The sequence below is a fragment of the Oryza sativa genome, chromosome 3 (genome assembly GCF_034140825.1).
Source record: "Oryza sativa Japonica Group chromosome 3, ASM3414082v1".
In the NCBI taxonomy this organism is placed as follows: Eukaryota; Viridiplantae; Streptophyta; class Magnoliopsida; order Poales; family Poaceae; genus Oryza; species Oryza sativa.
Window position 1 is genome coordinate 28,448,094 of NC_089037.1, and position 20,173 is coordinate 28,468,266.

The 20,173-nt window shown below is 43.1% G+C and overlaps 2 protein-coding genes across 10 annotated transcripts; both read right to left on the bottom strand.

Moving 5' to 3' along the window:
- Positions 1-5,698: 5,698 nt before the first annotated feature.
- LOC4333774 (DIBOA-glucoside dioxygenase BX6) lies at positions 5,699-7,084 on the bottom strand. Of its 2 annotated transcripts, XM_066308737.1 has the most exons (2): positions 6,384-7,084; positions 5,699-6,290 (listed from the first exon to the last, which is right to left on the bottom strand). In XM_066308737.1, exons 1-2 carry the CDS (start codon positions 7,020-7,022, stop codon positions 5,901-5,903), a joined length of 1,029 nt encoding a protein of 342 aa, XP_066164834.1. In that variant the 5' UTR covers positions 7,023-7,084; the 3' UTR covers positions 5,699-5,900. The 2 variants fall into 2 exon arrangements, with proteins under 2 accessions (XP_066164834.1, XP_025880246.1); XM_026024461.2 differs by having other exon boundaries at positions 5,699-7,084.
- A 1,278-nt stretch (positions 7,085-8,362) lies between these two features.
- Positions 8,363-17,636, bottom strand: LOC4333775 (scarecrow-like protein 9). 8 transcript variants are annotated; one of them, XM_066309021.1, is made up of 9 exons: positions 17,381-17,636; positions 14,741-17,051; positions 14,015-14,260; positions 13,827-13,924; positions 13,487-13,600; positions 9,562-9,705; positions 9,147-9,415; positions 8,938-9,059; positions 8,363-8,862 (listed from the first exon to the last, which is right to left on the bottom strand). In XM_066309021.1, the coding sequence occupies exon 2, from the start codon at positions 17,025-17,027 to the stop codon at positions 14,832-14,834; it is 2,196 nt and encodes a 731-aa protein (XP_066165118.1). In that variant the 5' UTR covers positions 17,028-17,051; positions 17,381-17,636; the 3' UTR covers positions 8,363-8,862; positions 8,938-9,059; positions 9,147-9,415; positions 9,562-9,705; positions 13,487-13,600; positions 13,827-13,924; positions 14,015-14,260; positions 14,741-14,831. The 8 variants fall into 8 exon arrangements, with proteins under 8 accessions (XP_066165118.1, XP_066165117.1, XP_015630939.1 ...); XM_066309020.1 differs by having other exon boundaries at positions 9,147-9,411; positions 13,756-13,924; XM_015775453.3 differs by having other exon boundaries at positions 13,756-13,924.
- Between the last annotated feature and the right edge of the window lie 2,537 nt (positions 17,637-20,173).

Genomic DNA, 20,173 nt, shown 5'->3' on the forward strand with positions numbered 1-20,173 from the left:
ACGTTGTTTTTCAAAAAAACATTTTTTTTCTAAATTGAATTTGTCCAAATTATATCAAGCTTGGGTACTGCACCGTAAGCTGGTAATCACCGGTAGAAAAACCCTAAACAGCATACCCCTTATTTTTTTGTGAGGGAGTAGCTAGCATGGGGCTTTTCCATGTCTTTATTTTCGTTATTTCCTCTTATCCTGACATTACTTACACCTCTCATTGCCTCACCGTCTTCTTTATATAAACCTCCAAAATGAAATAGAAGAAAAATTGAGGACGAAGCAAACAAGTGAACATTAATTTAGGTTCTATATCTTTGTGTCCCATGCGGTTTTCGTTTTTGACCCTCTGTGTGCCTGAGGATGGGAAGCATCAGGAGAAAGACACCCAGAACGACCAAGGAGACGGGTGGTAAGAAGTTCAATGTGTTGTGGTATACCGAATTCTTTTACAAAACTAGATAGAGAAGAACTAGCTCAGTTATTATGTACATACTTGTAACATTGTTTCGTTTCCATGCTCCAACTATTTCTAGGGACATCAATCAGCTGAGCGAGAACCAAAGAGAATTAACGTCCAGATTATGTAGAATGTCCGAGGCCTCTTCGCGTGCCAGATCGACAAGATAGAGTAAAACACCATTAGCCGAAAGTTCTTAGCACATTTCTCTATTTAGAGGAGGTTATTTGCAATCTGCGGACGAGAATTAACATGCCAAATCTGGCTTCTATGCAGCTCTATCGAACTATGAAATATGAAATGCTCACGTATAATTTTTCTTTCTTCCTCACACATTATTAATTAGGTGCTGTTAGTTAGGTGAATGTGTAGCGGAACAGAGGTGGTGTTCACGAGTTATGAAGATGAAGATTAAGTACGAATACGGAATACGCAAAACGAGAAGATCATTAGTACAGGATTAGTTGAGTTTTAATCATTTTAAACTTAAAAAATAGATTTATCTAATATTTTTTAAAGCAACTTATATACAGAAAGTTTTTATACAAAATACACCATTTAGTTTGAAAGCGTGATAATATATGTTGAGATTATAGACATATAATGATTTAATCTATTCCATAAATAAATCATGACATTACAGATGAAAGCTAGCATGAACGCATCATTAGATTTACACATGTAAACTACACAGTATAACATGAACAGATCAAATATGCGCAACATATTGAACACGTACCGAGGTGACGGAAAGACCGGCTGCTTGGTCGAAACTTTTCGCAAGTGTCTACGAAGGCACGAAATACGCGAGCGAAGAGGAAGGCGAGCCGTCGCGAACGAACAGGGAGCAGTCGCGCGAAGCGCTTCCCAAAAACCTTATTGCCGCCTTCTCCCGGTGCAGAACGTCGAAGGCAGAGGTTCCGGAGACCTGCTCTCCCGATCGCCGGTGCACGCCGGCGAGCGGGATGGAGTAGTCTACGAGCGACGGCGCAGTACAGAGTAGGAATCAAACCCTAGATTGATTTTTTTTTGTATGTTGCGTGAAGACGGCAGGTCGGTTTATATAGAGAAGGGTCGCTTGATCAGGGCGCCCGCACGATCTCTACTGCGCGTAACCGAACCGGATAAGTCGCGCGTAACTTATCCGGACTCCACGCCGTTTGCACGCACCGGATCTTTCGGAACGTTTCCAAAACAAAAACGAATCCGAATTTGCAACAAAACAAAACTGCAAAAGGAGGCTGCATCTGCGCAAGGGTGAGGAGCCAATTTTTCGGACCATTCGACGCGTACGTCGTGCACAGCGAGCGCGCGCATGTGTTTCCCCTCTTCTCTCCACCACACATGCTTCAAGCGACTAGGAGGGCATCCTCCCTTTTAAGGAGGTCCCCCTCTCCTAGAATAAGCAAGGTGGTACTAAACTCCACATGCATGCCATCCCATGAGGTGGGCTTTTGTGATTTTCCAAAGAATTAATCTTCGAGTGGGCTAAGGCCCATTCATTAATTCCAACAATATAAACCGAGGTAAAAATTATATCAGAGAGAGGGAGAAATATAGCTAGTCTAGACTAGCGGCAGGTAGACTTAAGTGGTGCATGGCCGGGCAGCCGTCGAGGCCCTTGTCGTCATAGTGCGTGAGGAAATCGGCGACGGTGATGCTATAATTTGCTCAAGGGTATCAAGCTCTGCCACGTATACAAAGATCACATTTGCAAAAGTTCTCGCAGTGTGTAAAAGTGTAGAACCCCTCTCATACCACGCCTTGTAATATAAAACTAATAAAAACCAACAGCAATTGATCACATTTGCAACTTCTTTCTTAAAATGCCTTTACATTCGAGAGATGCCTTTGCTACCTCTGGTGCTTCGCATTAGTGTGTTTTTTCTCTCTTTAGTCTAGAACCCATGTAAAAGTTTCCTGCAATGTACAGAACCGATAGTTAGCTCCTCTCTCTCTCTCTCCTAATACCCTTACATTGTGGTGTGGATGCTCTAAATGGTCTTTAAAAATAGTACTCACTATTAAAAGACGCGAATATGAGGGAAGGACATAATATTAAATATAGTAAATTTCACTTTGGGCCATGTATATTTACTAGATTGGCACATTGGACAAGGGGTAAACGTATATTTTCACTTAACACCATATTTCTTTACCATACTTTATATGTTGGACCAGGATTTAGCATTTGGGCTACCAGGACAGCTTCGGCCCAGTCCATGTGAAGCGTTTGCTCGTATGGAGGAGGCGACGAGTCCAAGTGCACGCATCAACTCTCTGTGCCAACCACGCCACATCTACTAAAGCCATATCGTGAGCTCGGCACGCAGACACCGGCTGTTACCGACATCTCTTCGAAGGCCTCGTCTTCTTTCGCGGCGGCGTCTTCCGACCACGTTGTTGGCGTCATGACCAAGGGCCAGTTTAGTGGACATCGACGCCATAATGTACAATGGCGTCTGGAGGGCACAAGCTGCGGAACCACCCGGGTCGCTGCTTAGCTTCGTGGAGGCAGTCAGTTATTCGGGGATTTCGGGCTTGGGATGTATCACGGAGAGAAAAATAAAAACGATGTTACAGTTCTGCAATTCGGATGTGATTTGGGGCATTTGCGGGATTGTATTCTTCTGTGTACCTTGTAAGTAATCTGTAAGTAATCTGTGTTCCTGACTCTTAAGATCAATTGGTACAACATAACTTTAAAAAGAAAGATTGGTTCTTGTTTAATGCCAAATGGAATAGTTAGGCCCTTATTGCTTCACATAATCTGGAAGCCAATATTTAGGTCTAGTATGATTTCAAAACCTATCGACCTAATCATGTTACCAGTATTTTTTCAACTTCTAAGTGTGATTAGGGGCCATGCATGAACAGCGTGGAAGCCGTGGCCACATGTACAGGACGACGTCGGGATCCACCTTGTCGATGATCACTAGAGAAAGATGCCCTTGGTTAAGGGGCAGAAGCTGTAGCCTATAGGTGGAGGCGCCGTTGAGGAGCCCTCACATTGTCGCTGCTCCCCCAACAAGCGCCGACGCACATGCGGGGACTCGCCCCCTCCACAACGAACAAGCGCTTCACGTGGACTGGGCCGAGGCTTTCCTGGTAGCGTTAAACCCTGGTCCAACCTGCAAAGCATGGTAAAGAAAGATGTTGTTAAGTGAAAATATAAGTTTAGCCCTGGTCTAATATGCCAATCTGGTAAACATATATGGTACAAAGTGAAATTTACTCTATCAAATAACTAGAAAGGGTGAGGCTTTAAACCCAGGTCATCTAACCCACCACCTTGTGGAGTCAGCTGGAAGACCCCTGGATGTTTCTCAAATAGCGCTCACTATTGTCCTGGCCTTTCTTTTCTACTTTTAGTTTCAATTTCGGTTTGGCTGCAAATGATATTAACTTCGTATTTTTCACAAATATTTTTCACCAACTAGCACTACAAATTAGGTACAACTTATATGATGTATTTATTCATATCTTCTAAGTTGGAATTTGCCGAAATCATATCAAACCCTACCTGCGATTACCGTTATCGGACCCTGAGCAACATACGCCTTATATTTTTGGGTGAATAACCAACATGATCCTTGAATTTTCACTTAAGGATCAATTTAGTCCCTAACATTTTGTATTGTCCAAACAAGTCCCTAAAGTTCATTGTGTGATTTAACATAGTCCTTGGACCCTCTAAAAATGCCATGTGTGTATGCCACATTATCTATGCATGCAAATTCAATATTTAAATTAAATGTCCATTCTACTCTTACGTTTTCATAGGAAATAAAGAAAAAGTATTGAGAAAAAACAACAAAAAAAAAGGTTTTGGCCATTGGTTAAAATATGTAGCATTGGTAACTTAAAAAAATTGGCATTTTCCTTAGTTTTATGATTTGTTCTTGCTTTTCCCTTTGTTTTTCCTTTTTTATAAAAAATGTAAGGTTAAAATGGACATTTTTAAATGTTAACTTTACATGCATGAATGATGTGGCATATCCACGTGGTATTTTAAGTGAGTCAAGGACTATATTAAGCCGCATGATAATCCTTTAGAACTTATTTGGACATTATAAAATATTAAGGACTAATTCGATCCCTGAGCAAAAGTTGAAGGAGTGAACTGACTATTCACCCTATAATTTTATAAAAGGAGGGAGTAGTAAGAAAAAGGGCCTTTCCATGTCTTTATTTTCCTGATTTCCTCTTGTCCTGACAGCTTGACATTACTAACACCCTGATCAGTGTAGCACTTACCCCATCTCTCTCGCAATGTCTCATTCTTTATATAAACTTCCAAAATTATACAGAAGAGAGAATTGAGCAAAAACCAAACAAGAGAACATTTGTGATTTTAGGGAAATCCATCTTGATATTGCTAGCTAGCGTTGTAATTCAGATTCTATCTTGTGCCTCATGCGGTTTTCGTTTTTTTGACTCTCCGTGCGCTTGAGGATGGGAAGCATCAGGAGAAAGGAACCCAGAAGCAAGGAGACGGATGGTAAGAAATTCATGTGGCATACTGAGGGTCTGTTTGGTTGGGTATTTCAACTTACCATATTTCAAGTTAGCACATGCCAAAAGTGTGGCGAACAAAATCCTTGCCATATCTTTGGCTCAAAAATATGTGGCAAAGCAGCAAGAAGCTGTCTAGCTTTCTTTGGCAGACTAAACTATGGAAGCAAAACAAACAAGGGCTAAGCATGTGTGGCTGACTAACATGAGGTGCGGCATTATGTGACATGGATCCAAACAGCCCCTGAATTCTTTTACGAAGCAAAGCTAAGCTAGAGATCTATCTCAGTTAATTATGTACATTTGGTAGCTTGTAATTAAGTTTGTAACATGTTTCATTTGCATGCTCCAACTATTTGCAGGGACACCCATCAGCAGTGCAAGAACCAATCTCAATATTCAGATTCTGTAGCATTGTCCGAGGCCTCTTAGCTCATGGTGCTTTGCGTGCCAGACTGGGAAGATAGGAGTAAAACGCAAATGCTATTAGCCGAAAGTTGTCAGCACACATTTCTCTATTTAGAGAAGGTTATTAATTTAATTATTTCGCAATCAGCAGACACGAATTAACATGCCAATTAATCTTCTTTTTATATGCAGTTCGATATGAAATATGTAATTCTCACGTATAATTTTCTTTTCTTGCTCATGCATTATTAGCGTTGTTAGGTGAAATGTGCAGTGGAACAAGGTTACAGAGAGGGAGGGAGAAATATATAGCCTCGTTCAAAATTCTGGAACAAAATTTTAGAAATTTCGGTCCTATCAGACCCTCCCAATATAACATTATTTCGGCCAGAATTTCTTAAAAAAAATTTCATTTTATTATATGAATTCGATAATATTTTTATTTAAATTTGGCCAAATTTCAGTATATCGGCATCCCTCCGATACAAACGCCAATTAAAAAACAGAAGATTAAACCCTGATATAGCTAATCTAGACTAGCGGCGGCAGGTAGACGGAAGTGGTGGAGGGCGGGGCGGCCGTCGAGGCCCTTGCCGTCGTAGTGCGCGAGGAACTCGGCGACGGTGGTGCTCCTGTACCGCGGCGGGTCGCCGCCGGCGGTGAGCTCGGCGATGGGGCCGTACAGCCTGCCGCTCCGGCTGCTCTCGCGGCCCAGGTCGACGTTGCAGAACGCCGCCACGGACACCCGCGCCGCGTCCCTGCTCCGGTTGGCCACCACCCGGTGCTCCACGCTCCTCATCCTCCCGTTGCTGACGAGCTCGAGCAGGTCACCGACGTTGACGACGAGCGCGCCGGCGACGGGCGGGACGTCCACCCACCGCCCGCCGAGGAGCGCCTGGAGGCCGCCCATGCCGTCCTGCAGGAGCACGGTCAGGAACGCCGGGTCGGAGTGCCTCGCCGTGCCGACGGTGGCCTCCGGCTCCGGGCACGGCGGGTAGTAGTTGCTCACCACGCTGACGCCGTCGGCGCAGCCCATCCCCCCCAGCCGCCCCGTCTCCAGCCCCAGCGCCGACGAGAGGAGCTCCAGGACGGACGACGCCAGCCGCCGCGCCGCCCCGGCGTACTCCGGCAGCACGCCCCTCACGTCGGCGGGGAGCTCCTCCGGCGCCGGCGGGTCCGGCGCCGCCTGGCAGAAGAGCGTGTCGCGCCAGTTGGCGGCGGGGGACTCGAACAGGTCGAAGTTGGAGTTGAACCTCACGCGGCGCCGCGCCGCGTCGCGCGTGTAGAACGCCGCCTTCGCCGCCGCCGGCCGCTCGTTGAACCGCCGCACCGCCGCGAGCATCCCGTCCGTGAGGCGCGCCGGCACGCCGTGGTTGACCACCTGGAAGAAGCCCACCGACTCCGCCGCCGACCTCACCTGGGCGACCACCCTGTCACGGTCGGCGTCGGCGCGCGCGAGGTCGATGACCGGGATGGCGTCGGCGTCGGCGGCGTCGGCGGCGGAGGCGACCGGTGTGGGGTCGGGAGGGTGGTGGAAGATGCGCGGGACGGCGGTGACGCCGGCGTCGACGAGGCCCTTGACGCCGGCCTTGGTGTCGTCGAAGGCCTTGAGCTCGCGGAGGCGGTCGTCGTCGTAGCCGGACGGCATGGCAGGTGGTCGATCGATCGAATTGGGAAAGATAAGGCGGCGATGATTGAATGATTGATGGTAGTGGAGTGGAGTAGGTAGCTGGATCAGTACAAGGACGTCAAACAGAGGAGTCTAGAGAGTCTGGAGAGAAGCAAATTGGGGTGTGTTTACTTCGTGCTAAAATTGGAAGTTTGGTTGAAATTGGAATGATGTGACGAAAAAGTTAGAAGTTTGTGTGTGAAAAAGTTTTGATGTGAAAAGTTTGAAAAAATAGTTTGGAACTAAACTCGCGATTGATCATTCTGCATAGTCCATCCAATGATGCATGGCACATACTGCCATACTGGATTTCGTTTGGACTTGCTCTGGTTCTGCTGCTTGTTATCGCCAATCGGCTCCAGAAATACTGCGTTCGTGCGCAGTGGATATGAACTATTGTGTCTCAGGTAGGAGAAGTTGCTAAATTCGTGTGAATTCCATCAAATTTTGACGACAGAAATTCAAACTTGTCGGTTTGTGTCGAATTTTGAACGAAATTCACTGAAATCATTTCGAGGACTAGCAAAACCGTGGTGCTAATAGGTACAGGTTGCAGCACTACCTATACTACCTAATACTACCTCTGTCCTATTTTAAGTGTAGTTGTGGCTTTTCGTGTATAATGTTTGACCATCTGTTTTATTAAAAAGTTTATGAATTTTTTTTTAAAAAAAAGTTAAGTCACACATAAAGCATTATTCAAGTTTTATCATCTAATAAAAGTACTAATCATAAAAAAAAATAAATAAGACAGACAGTCAAATGTTAGACACGAAAACATAAAGCTGCACTTAAAAGTAGCTACAATATCTATCCAACACCATTAACATATTAAAATATATAGTGCATTTCAGAAAACTACTGGTATTGTGACTAAAATATCACAAAACTACATAAGGTGTTATATCACAAAACTATAATCTAATACTAAATTTATCACAGAACTAAAGATTTAAGACCAATTATCATAAATATAACTATATATTCAATATTGAAATTATCAGAAAACTACACATTTCAAGGTTTAAATACCTATCACCATTGTGGCTAAAATAGTTCTAAACCTGTAGTTTTATGATGGTTTTGCAATAAATGTGTAGTTTTGTAATAAATTTGATGTTAAATCTATAATTTTATAAAACACTAAGTTAAATCTGTAGTTTTACAATAGTTTGGTCATTTTATCTCTAGTTTTATAAAATTTACTCCAAAGTATAACTTCTATCTTTGCAAGTTTGCATCATTCCCCAGTGCTTCACTCTTTCTTCTACTACCCTCGTCCACTGCAGTTTCAGGATGTGTTCGGGTTGTAGCCCAACTTAATCAATGCCTTTCCAATCATTTGGCACCCCTATATAGCAACAAATTGAAGCTTACTCAAATCTTACAAAAGAAGAATTGGCAACAATCCAAACTAACTCTACCAAAATTTTAGCAATTGCCAAACCTTGCCATACCAAAAAAAAAAAATGTTAAGGCAGTGGCTAGAATCAAACAGGCCCTGAGCCTTTCAGGCCTTCTTCGGCACCAGCCACGGGACAACACTAATCCACCAAGGGCCAAGGCTGTCAGTGACAGGCCCTTTGCAACCGGCAGCTGCAAAGGGCTAGATTGCCCAGATATCCCTCAGAACTAGCAACTGTCTCAGTGAATGCCTTTGGGCTAGAAACAACTGGGCCTCGAGTTCTGGTTTATGCGGCCCATCGCATGGACATCAGCCCATCACTTAACCAGGAAGAGAGCACTCAATTCCCCAGATCGCCGGAGAAACGAGAAGCTCTAGCCTGTCCCGTCGGTTAAGCCGTTGCTGTTCCCGTGCCTGCAATTAAACGAACCCGATCACGAGCCATGTATGTACGCAACCACGCATCACCATCCATGATCTCACTTTTACCTGAGTGCGTGCACTATATGCCCAGGATAGCAGGAACGGATTTGAGGCTCCCAGCAATCCACGTCCAGAGATAAAGAGGAGAGAAAAAGAGAAAGAAACCTTCCTTCCAGTCCAATCATAACCTGCAAGATTATAAGCAAATTAATTTGGTTCCCACGAAAAAAATACAATAGTACTAATACTAAATTAATTGGGGGAAAAACATGGACCTCTCATGGACGCTTTGCCTTTGCACCAAGGAAATCTGGGTCACAGATGGGGATAACCACCACCAGCCAGCTGCAGCAGCATCGGACAAGCATCGGACAAGAGAAGAAGGATCAGGCTCCCCCATCAATCCTATCATTATGATCAGCTTCTTTTACCCACTCACAAGCCTCCTCCTTTGGTTCCATGTCTCTCTCGCCTTTATTTTTTTCAGCCGCCGCATCACATGCATGATACGCATGGCCCATCATCCTATGTAGCAAGAATCTGACTGATGTTTCAATTATCAGAATACGTTGTACCAGCTTCACGAAGATGTTTCCAGGCGCTAGCTATAGCTTCAGTCCACACAAGGACTGAAGCCAGCAAACACTGGTTTCAATTATCAGATGTACTAGCAGAAGTTCTTCACGATACCTTGGGAGGGTTTTCTTTTTCTTTTTCCCTCTTCCAGCTCACCTTCCGAGTTCCGATCATCACAAGAAACATCAATTCGGGTCCCGATAGAAGATGACCGACGCTGGCAGGTGGAATGGGGAGAAGCAACAGCAGTAGACATATCTGCACAGTCAAGAGGAGAAATTTCTAGCACAAAATAGCTGGAAGACAAAATCTTAGATAACACAAGCACACAAAAATCTCAATTTAGTGGTTTCACCAGTAGAGGAACCCTAGTGTGTGACACTTCACATGTTTGCATTGTTTAAACAAAGGTTCTTGCGAGATCAATCTGATCTTTAACTCCTTTTTGACTCATAAGTTTAACTCCCTTCTAAGATCTACTTATAAGTTATAACTACAGCATTGGCAGTATAATTTTTACATCCTGATTTGTTTTTCTTCAGTTTCACATGAGTCAACATGTTAAATTCATGAAAAATTGCAGATACAAAGTAACCAATATCTGTGAGTATATAATTATTTAGCTTTACAAATGCATGAAAAATATCAAAAAAAGAGATTCGTCAGTTTCTTCTCACTTCGTCAGTCTAGCAACTAAGTAAATACAAGTACATATATCTTCTTCGATGATCAAGCCACCACCATTTTTAGATAATGGATAAAATCCAGCCTCTATATCCAAAGTGGATGTACACAGCCAAATCTAGCCAACACCATATAGTTGCAGTACACGATTGACAATCAAAAAGACATGTTCTTAATCTAACAATAGCTAAACGTGTGCCAATATTATCATGGATAATTAAATGAGAACATACATTCACCAGACGTGCAAAAAGAAATGACAAGATGTGCAGAAGGTACTGATATCTAAGATGACTATGGGTGGTTGCTAGCAGCTAATAATATTTCCTTTTATCATGAAAGTGTGTTTGTTCCACTCATATTTTATTTAGGACACTGGGCATTAAATAAGCATCAGAAGAAAATGTCATCCACAGTGATAACCAGCTGCAAGCACAAATAATCATAACCTCAATTGATTTTTTTTTCTAACACAAGTTCATTGTTCCCTCTTCTCACTTCTGTTACTATGAACCTAACTCGCTATCAAGATGCCCATCACTTTTTCGGATTATCTTCAGCCATCCTGTGACTAAAACTTATGAGCAGATCAAAATGCAAGTGTCCCCTCAGATATCCAAGTGTAAAGAAGTTTCTATAATTGGTTCGTTAAAATTCTTGAATCCATCCTTCACCATATGCACGAATCTATAATATGTCAGCAAACTAGAATATACTACGTAGAGAAGAATCATGATGTTTATGAACATTCCAGGATGCCAGATCAACCAATAGGCACTTATATAGCATGAAAAATAAGCTAAGAGATAAACAATGTGTACATATAAACAGAAGAACAGAGGAGCAAACTCCATTTGATGTAACCTAACAAGACAACCTGAAGTAGAAATCAACATATATAATAGCCTTTTCAATTTCAACATATATAATCCAATAGCGAAGATGTCACGAGCAAGGATTATATGGAGAAGAATCGGGATGAATGGGGATAGATTGGATTATAGTAGATGAAATAACAAGGAATACGGTCCTGAACCTAAACGGCGCGACGCTCTCCGTCGCACTGAGAAGGCAGGCCGATGGGCACTAAGATAAATATTGATCTAATGCCTAACTGACCTGGGATAGGATCCCTCCTTATATAGATGGAGGGCTACTTAATCTAATCCTAACAAACCTTATCTAATCCTAACAAACCCTAATTCTATCTCATGGGCCTAGGACTCCCGGCCCAAAGCCCATGACATTACTCCCCTCTTTTTGAGCAGCTCGTCCTCGAGTTGCAGCGGACCCTGCTAGACTCAAACAAAACACCATAACCTAAACTAAGACTCTTAAGCCTTTTACATCTCGGCTTTTATTATGAACAAAAATAAGAAACAATTCATGCGCAGGAGGACCTGGTCCTACAGAAACCCTGAGCATGCCTCCCACCGAAGCCCACTTGTCCAGCCCAACAGCAAAGGAATAAATAGTTGACTCGGATGCTTCATGGGCCAACGTGGAAACCACCCAGACCAGACCAGCCAACCCAATTGGGAGAGGACAGAAACCCTATCCTCTTGTTCTTCACGAGGCCACGCCGCCAGAAACGATGCAGCCGTGATCGAGCCGCGAGCTTCACGAACCAACGTGTGGACCCGGCGCAATCTGCGCCATCGCGACGCACGAGTGCCACGCCCACCCGTCGCGCTCGCGACTCGAGCCGCATGCACGCCGCCTGGCTTTGCTCCAACCGTTGCCAGAATTTGCGCCACCAACTGCGGAAACCGCGTCGCATCGCCTGGAAATCGTGCCCGAGAACCGGACACCCAAGTCGTGTTGTGTCGCTGTCTTCTTCTCCACCACCATTGAGGGCGCCAATGGCGACGGCGCCATCGCCAGTCCCAGCGGCAAGGTCGAGGTTGCGCAGCCACTCCCGGACTTGGCGCCGCGCGCCCTCGCGGACGCAAGGCCACCGCATGCCGGTATAATGGTTCGGCCTCCTCAAGGAAAGCAACCGGCTCGGTTGACTGAGCCGCCAAGGCCCGGAGTTGCGCCGCCAAGTTCATCATCTTCTTCGAGATCTCGGCAAGACCTTCGCTAATGTTGGGAACCGCAGTGATCTCGGCACCCATGGGCACAGAACCGAAGCTCTGATACCAAGTTGTCACGAACAAGGAATACGGTCCTGAACCTAAACGGCGCGACGCTCTCCGTCGCAATGAGAAGGCAGGCCGATGGGCACTAAGATAAATATTGATCTAATGCCTAACTGACCTGGGATAGGATCCCTCCTTATATAGATGGAGGGCTACTTAATCTAATCCTAACAAACCTTATCTAATCCTAACAAACCCTAATTCTATCTAATGGGCCTAGGACTCCTGGCCCAAAGCCCATGACAAGCCCATGACAGAAGAACCTTCTTCGAGGAGCAGCTTCCCAACCATCTCAATCTCTTAAAACTATCCAGTATCCACACATTGTCATGACTGAAAACTCATGTGCAGAATCTTTATTTTGCCGATACATCTTTTATCTTATAAAAGTATAAAACAGAAAACGCTGAAGAAAAACAGATAAAATCTGTTATCTCGCTTATGACTTATCAATTAACACAAATTAGGTTATTCCATTAAGACTTATAAATCAGGCTGGAAGGAGTAGCTTTAAATTGAGGTGGCCTAAAATTCTTTTTTTTTAAAGAAAAAAAAGTACACATCCACATATATCCCCAACAAAACAGATCGAAATGTTGTAAACCTATAAATGAAATAAAAAGTTACTAAAACAGAGACTACTGAAACTAAAAAGGCACTACTGATTTTATCTTTAAAAGCTGATAGTGCTGGAGGAATCATTGAAAGAGATCATCACGGTCCTTCACTAGGTCAGGCCGCGATTTCCATAACCCTGGTGGGTTATACTCCGTATAGAACGAATTTTACACAATCGAGAAGGTTTGGCATCTGCCAGTGAGTGACCCTAGAAAATCGAAATTAGAATAAGCAAAATTTAATACCATCTGTTTGTCGCAGAAATTTACTAACACTAGATGTTTCGACATGTATTTGTAACAAACCTATGGTACATTTTTTATCATGGCATCAAACTGCTTAGAAACCACATAATTGAGCATTGCCTGATCAATCAGTTGGTCCTAAACAGCATTTTATGCACAAATCTAGGCGATTGAGATGCTATTCATTTAAGCAAAAAAAAAAAAAGTAACCACTGTGTGTGAATAATTCAGAAGATACCGCTAGTCATGCTGTCTCTTATAGCATAAAGTATGCACAGAAAATCTATATTTATGAATATACCATTATCGAGATACTATTATTTGGAAAAGGTAAAGCAGTCAAAATTTTACCTGGTTTTGCATGAGAACAAAATGAGAAAGCAACAATCGGCTTCTGTTCAATCTTTCACTGTAGTATTTCCATAGAAATCCATCTTGAAATGAAGTGGAAGGCCCAAGCTTTCACTGTGAGCAAAACAGAAATTTACCACTTCTTCGAATTTTCAGCAATCAGAAAGTGAGCAGTAAATCTCAGTAAGGATGGATGGTAGAAAATAGTTGGGCCAAAAAACGTTAAAACATTTATGTAATTAGTACAATGCAATCCAAATAAAAGGAACCTGTAAATTACATCCCTGGAAAAGGGAAAATATAAAAAGGCTAAACAGGGGCAAGCACTAAGCACTCGTACGGCAACGGTTAAAACCAAGGCTTCATGAGGATCAGAAGGTCGTAATGCATAGATGTGCTGATATATGTCCATTGTATCCAAGTCAAATTAATTCATGCCTGCAGTAGATAATCACAATTCCATACTTTACCAACTCCCTAAAAGAAAAGAGAGCAAAGGAAACTGAAAACAAAATAGCAAATGCATACCTATGATGTTACAGGCATTGGACTTTGGCACCCATGCAGCTGCAGAGTATTCTCAGGAGGCTGGGATTTTTTTTGGTCCAGAGCAGGATTAGGAGGAATATAGGCCATTAAGGTAATTAATTTATCAGGTATTAGTGTAGACGACTATTGTTATTAAGTTATCTGTGGAAGGCAGGACCATGGAATGGATATCATCCATTAGATTCATCAGATCGGACGTTTAGGACTGTCTGTGCACATGAAGATCTGGACAGAGCAAAGAGTATATATTAAGTACAAATTAATTGTTTTGGAGAGATTTGGGTTGGGGGAAAGGATGAAGGATCCATCTTCAATACAAAATGATCAAACCAACCAATTGCTAGGATTACTTGTAGCAACCTTTCATGTATGGTAAAAGTTTGAAACTAGTGCTTTTCATGTTATATATAAGTATAGATACAGATATGGTAAAAGCAAGGCAGAAACTGCTCTGCGGTCTGCACCAACGCATGGAATGCATAGCATGTAAAAAGTACACTTGTCTTCTGACATATGCCACTTTGATGCTGATAGTTATGCTTATTAATTAACCCATTGTGACATATGTCCTACTTGTTCTAAACTTGAAAAAAATTATCAACTCAAAGGCCAAATCAAGAACAGAAGTACTGAACTGAACTAATAGTGGACAAATGTGAAAATCACTGAACTGAGCAGCAGTACTTTGGAAAACAATAAGCAGACCTGTACATACGCATGTAGCCCAATGCAAGGTACTTTTCTTCGTTAATTGCTAGTGCTAACGGGCAACCAGGCACAGCTCACAGACCATACCCTAATTGTTATTAGGCTTCCATGTAGATATGGCATAGATTATCCTTCCTTTCCACCCTTGAAGGAGCCATTCACTGTCTTCATCAATGACAAAGTCTTTGTGATAGATGTCTTTCACTTTGTCCTTGGCTTTCAGCACAATGTCTTGGTTTAATGGAGACTGGACAAATCCAGCTCTCAGATTCCTCACTTGCCACTGTTTGTATGTCTCCGGTCTCTCGACCCTGTCTGAGCCTTCACATGCAATCACATTGAGTGCTTCCCGGCCAAATAGATCTCTCTCAATTAGTGCACGCTGGGCATCATCCCGTGGCACAGTTGTCTCGAGCATGTCAAATAATGCAGAGAAATGAAATAATGCCTCACGGAACCGTGTGATGAAGAAGGGAACGCTGTACGACCCATTCACAATGCCATGGATAAAAATTGCTGGGTTCACTTGCCTTATGGTATTGAGCACCCTATTCCTAGGACTGTCTATGGCAACTGTTTCATCAATAAGATTTCTGAACCGATACAAGCAATTAACAATCACTACTTCATCTTTCTTAATATTGAGATCCTCAACACAGATTGTTTCCCACTTTGATGCAATGCCTTGGTACTCAAAAGGGACACCAATCTTCTCAGCATATTCTGCAAGCCTCTGCCCTGTCTCTTCGATGCGCTCAGTTGGGCGGAAACCTGGCTGAGGTACATCAATCCCTGTGATACGCAGCTTTGGTGGCCCACCTTCCCTCTTGAAGAGACGTCTAATCAGGCACGGCCATTGGAAGCCGAAGTAAATGCCAAAGTCAATGATATGCACCTTTGATGCATTTTTTGTCAAACTCAAAATTGTTTGATTTGAAAGAAAATGTGAGAGCCTCTTGAATGGGCATGCTGCAAGGTAAAGATGGTATGCCTTGAGCATGTCAGAGGCTGTTGTCCGTTTTGCCACAAGTTTATGGTAAAGTTGGCTCCCTGTTCCAGCCAAGCGAGCCTCAAGACCATCTGCAAAGCAATACGCCAATCTCTGGGAGCCATCTCCATTTGGCTTGGCATGCTGCCTTATTTGCTTTAACAACTCATTAGCAGTCCGGCGGTCATCAGCTGCCACTGCCTGAGCACAGTGGATGAGTAGCGTCCTAAGGTCCACCACATCCTTCTTAGTTGGCTTCCGTCCCCGTGATCGGGTCCCACTTGGTCCTTTTGGCTGAGCAACTTGAGAATTCTTGGAAGCCTCAAAACGCATCATTTTTCGAAGATCAGTTGCCTTCTTCTCAGTTTGACGAAGCAGAACATCAAACATCTCAATCCAATCAGGTTCATCAGAACAAAATGCAGACTGTTTACTATTCCGTCCTTCCATCACGTCAAGGTCTTCACTCTGTCTGTTTTTCTTTACCTTCAAAACCTCTGCCTTGCTGACATTCAGAGAAATAGCTTTCCCTGCTTCTTGACGTTTTGCAACACCACCAGCCTCTAAATCAATCACTACCTTATCGCTACCCGGGAGAAACTTCTGTGCCTCGTCAACACCTCTCCTGAAATCCCATGTTGGAAAGCTCTCAAACAAATACTCAGGGATCCTGCCATTACTAATCAAAGGATCTTCTAGTGTCTCCATAGCGTTGCGAACATCACTTGATGGGCCAACCGGCGGTTGAGAAGAATGACCAGACAAGCTCCGATACTCACTGTGTCCAACATAACGGCGTTGGCTGCTATCGACCGCACCACTAATGTTGCTGCTAGTAACAGAACTAGCCAAGGAGTGTGGATAGCTGCTAGTGCTACTCTCACTCGGGCTGTCGAGGGGCCAAGCTACCAGCTGGCGGTCAGGGGAGGGCGGGAACTTGTGCCCAAGAATGTCATAGAATGGCTTCGCAGCAGCGCGGAGCGCCGCGGACTCCTCCTGGTACATGCTGACCTTCTCATCAATGTCCTCCTCCATGAGCATGCGGCTGATATAGTTGAGCGACTCGTCCGAGATGAACTCCCAGTCCTCTGGGTTGTCGGTCCCCGAGCTGACGGCGGCCCTCGACGCCGTGGAGGAAGCGGCGGAGCTGGGTCCGGCGTCCATCTGGGGCACGATCGCCGGCTGCGGGTCGGCGAACCTGAAGTAATCGCTCTGGCTGCCGTGATCCGTGTAGCCATCATAGGACAAGCCACAGAACATGCCAGATAGCTCCCCGAAATTGTTGTCCAGACCCATCGATAGCCTCCAAAAATGGCACACCTGCTTCACCTTTTCATGGTTAGCGACAAGCTCAGTATACTCAACTTTTGGTTTTCAGCTGATCAAAACCACAAGTGGTAAAAAATCAGCTGAACCACACGAATTTGTATCGGAAAAACAAACCGCTAAACTGTTTTTAATTAAAACTACAACACAAGCAGCTATTGATACCACACCACGCATCAAACAAATCGGAGAGAAAAGGGGAAATCAGCAGCAAGCCGGAGCCCCAGATGGATTCCCAATCTCTCCACCACACCAACCCAACCCAACCCTCTCATCAAATGGAGCAGCGGACGAGAGAGAGAGAGGGATGAGGAGCACCTCACCTCCGGTTCGGTCCCAGCCGAGACGGGGACGCACGCGGCGTCGCTCCCTCCAAAACCTTTTCCCCCTCTGCGGCCCACCGGTTACCGGGGCCTTCTCGCCGGCGGCGAGCGAGATGCGCGTGGCTCCGGGGCCTCGCGGCTGCTGCTGCTGCTGCTGCTGCGGATCGGAGATGGCGGTGCGTGCGGATCGAGGAGAGGAGGAGGAGGAGGAGGGGTACAGCTACAGCGGTGGAGGAGGAACACGGGGAAGAGAGACGGGAGGGAGGAGGAGGAGAGGGAGAGGGAGTATGGGGAAGAGGGCATCTTGGTCATCCGCCATTTCCGAGCTTTTTTTTAAAAAAAAGAAAAAAATGGAGCTCTTGATGACACGTAAAGCGTCCTAGTGGTAGCAAGCACTGTGCTGGATCGCTGGTACTATTATTACTCTTTTTTATTCTCTATTCGTACAAGGTATCCTCTGTGCAAGAGTGGTTTTTTTAGAATAAATTCCAGGGAGTTTGAACTAAAAGAGTGTTTAGGCCAGGGGACGTAAAGTTTTCGTGTGTCATCGAGTATTATATAGGTGTCGTATGGGGTATTGGTGTATTAATAAAAAAACTAATTACAGAATCCGTTAGTAAACCATGAGACGAATTTATTAATCCTAATTAATCTGGCATTAGCAAATATTTACTATAGCACCACATTGTCAAATCATGGAGCAATTAGGTTTAAAAGATTCATCTCGTAAATTAGTTGCAATATGTGCAATTAGTTATTTTTTAACCTATATTTAATACTTCATATAGGTGTTTAAACTTTCGATGTAATAGGGTAAAAAATTTTAGGGTGGGATCTAAACAGGGCCTAACTTTGGTGCTATTGCTTCTTCCATCTTAAAATACACCCTCCAATTTCATAATTATTGGCTTTTTAATAATAATAATAATACAACCTCTAAAATAAATGTATATAATAAATAAATACAATTTTACTTTTATTATAATGTAGTAATTATAAGATAAATCTATATAACAATTATATTGTTATAGTATCTTAAAACTAAATGTTTTTTAAAAGAGTAAATTTCAGAAAACTGCAACTTTAGTGACAAAACTATCAGTTTGCTGCAACATGTTTCAGTTTGCTTCAACAATAGCGTAGGAAATTATCACAAAACTACAACTTTTATGTTATATGCTGCTACAGTACATATAGGTGACAACTGTAGTTGTTTTCTAATAATTTCTCACGCTATTATTGCAGCAAACTGAAACATGTCGCTAATATTGCAGCAAGTTGATAGTTTTGTCACTAAAGTTGTAGTTTTCTAAAATTTACTCTTTCTAAAACTACTGAAAGATAAAATTTTTACCTTGGTTTTATCCAAAACGGTAAGAATTATATAACCGGAGGGATTACTACGGATTTGAATGGGTCTATTGTTCATGTTCGTAGTACCGGTTTGCAAAAGGAGTACATACAAATTTCATGTGTTAGGGCAAAGACTTTTAACGCGTCAAATAAATTTAGAGAAATACTACATGATAAGTATTATATCAATTTAGAACGTGATAGCTAGGTACTATGTTGTATCAAACTTTATATCAACATGTACCATACTTAGTACTGAGTAGTTATTAAGTCTGGTACATACAGTAACTATGAGGACTGCAGCCTGATGATCCATGTGCCGGTACTGGTGTACCATGTGCTAGTCATCCCGTATATTTACATGATAGAAGAAATCTGCTTATATAAGTAAGTTAATTGTACTAGCATAATACTAACGCAATAGGTAAACTTTTTTTCTTAATTATCTAATATATTATCATTATACTAATTTTGTTGTCTCTTCATAAAGAGGAAAATTTTCATAATATTTTATTGTCATATTTTCCTTTCGATGGTATCTATGATATGATGGGGCTAAAAGATAAGCAACTCACATTTCGTGGGTCCCGCATGATAGTTGGGTGGTGGTGGCGCCGCTACCACCACTATCATCTTTTATATTAGTATAGATGCCTTTTATTTAATATCTAGTTACTTCTCTAATCTTTTCGCAAAATTTTGTTGCAGAACGTTCTAAAACACCATGTAAATGTTGATTTTGCCCCATATTCTTCTTCATTTCTGCCGATCGATCCGAGTCCAAAGCAAGAATGAGAATGGAGTCCATGATCGAGAGAGCCGTGATAGTGAAGTTACTGTAAAGTGTTCCCGCTTTTCAACTGGATAAATTATTTTTGTAGTGTAAGTGTCTTTTAGCAAACAATGCAAACTTTTTTTTTTGAGAAAATAACCGCAAACTTTGAGATCTTCAACCAAACCAAGTGTTATTTTTTTCCACTGGTGTATCCCATCAAAGTTCGTATCTTTCAGCGCCCTAGCTTATAGAAATTGGTGTCCTTTTCTTTTCCCAGTTTCCACAGCTAAACGGTACGTTGAGCCGTAAGGGTGTGAGCAACTACTCCCTCCGTCCTAAAATATAGGGGTCACATATATTTTGGGACGAAGGGAGTAGCAGCGTGTCCACATATATCAATCTATTTTGGGATGGAGGGAGTAGCAGCTAAAACCAAGGGACAAATCATCTAAGATAATGAGATCGAGCAAGTGGCCAGCTTAATTAGCCGCGGCCATTCAATCATGTCAATGCTTAATTTGATAGTATGGCGAAGCGCTGAGAAGGCAAGATGTCAACATGGAACAGCATATATTGGATTATTAATTGAGACCTCAGTTCACAATCGAATAGCAGCCTGTCAATAGGACATTTGAGAGGACAAAAGGTGACCCAAAAAATGGGGG

Excerpts from the sequence above, each read along its gene's own strand:
- LOC4333774 (XM_026024461.2), bottom strand. The coding sequence starts at position 7,022 with ATGCCGTCCGGCTACGACGACGACCGCCTCCGCGAGCTCAAGGCCTTC.
- LOC4333775 (XM_066309023.1), bottom strand. The coding sequence starts at position 17,027 with ATGGGTCTGGACAACAATTTCGGGGAGCTATCTGGCATGTTCTGTGGC.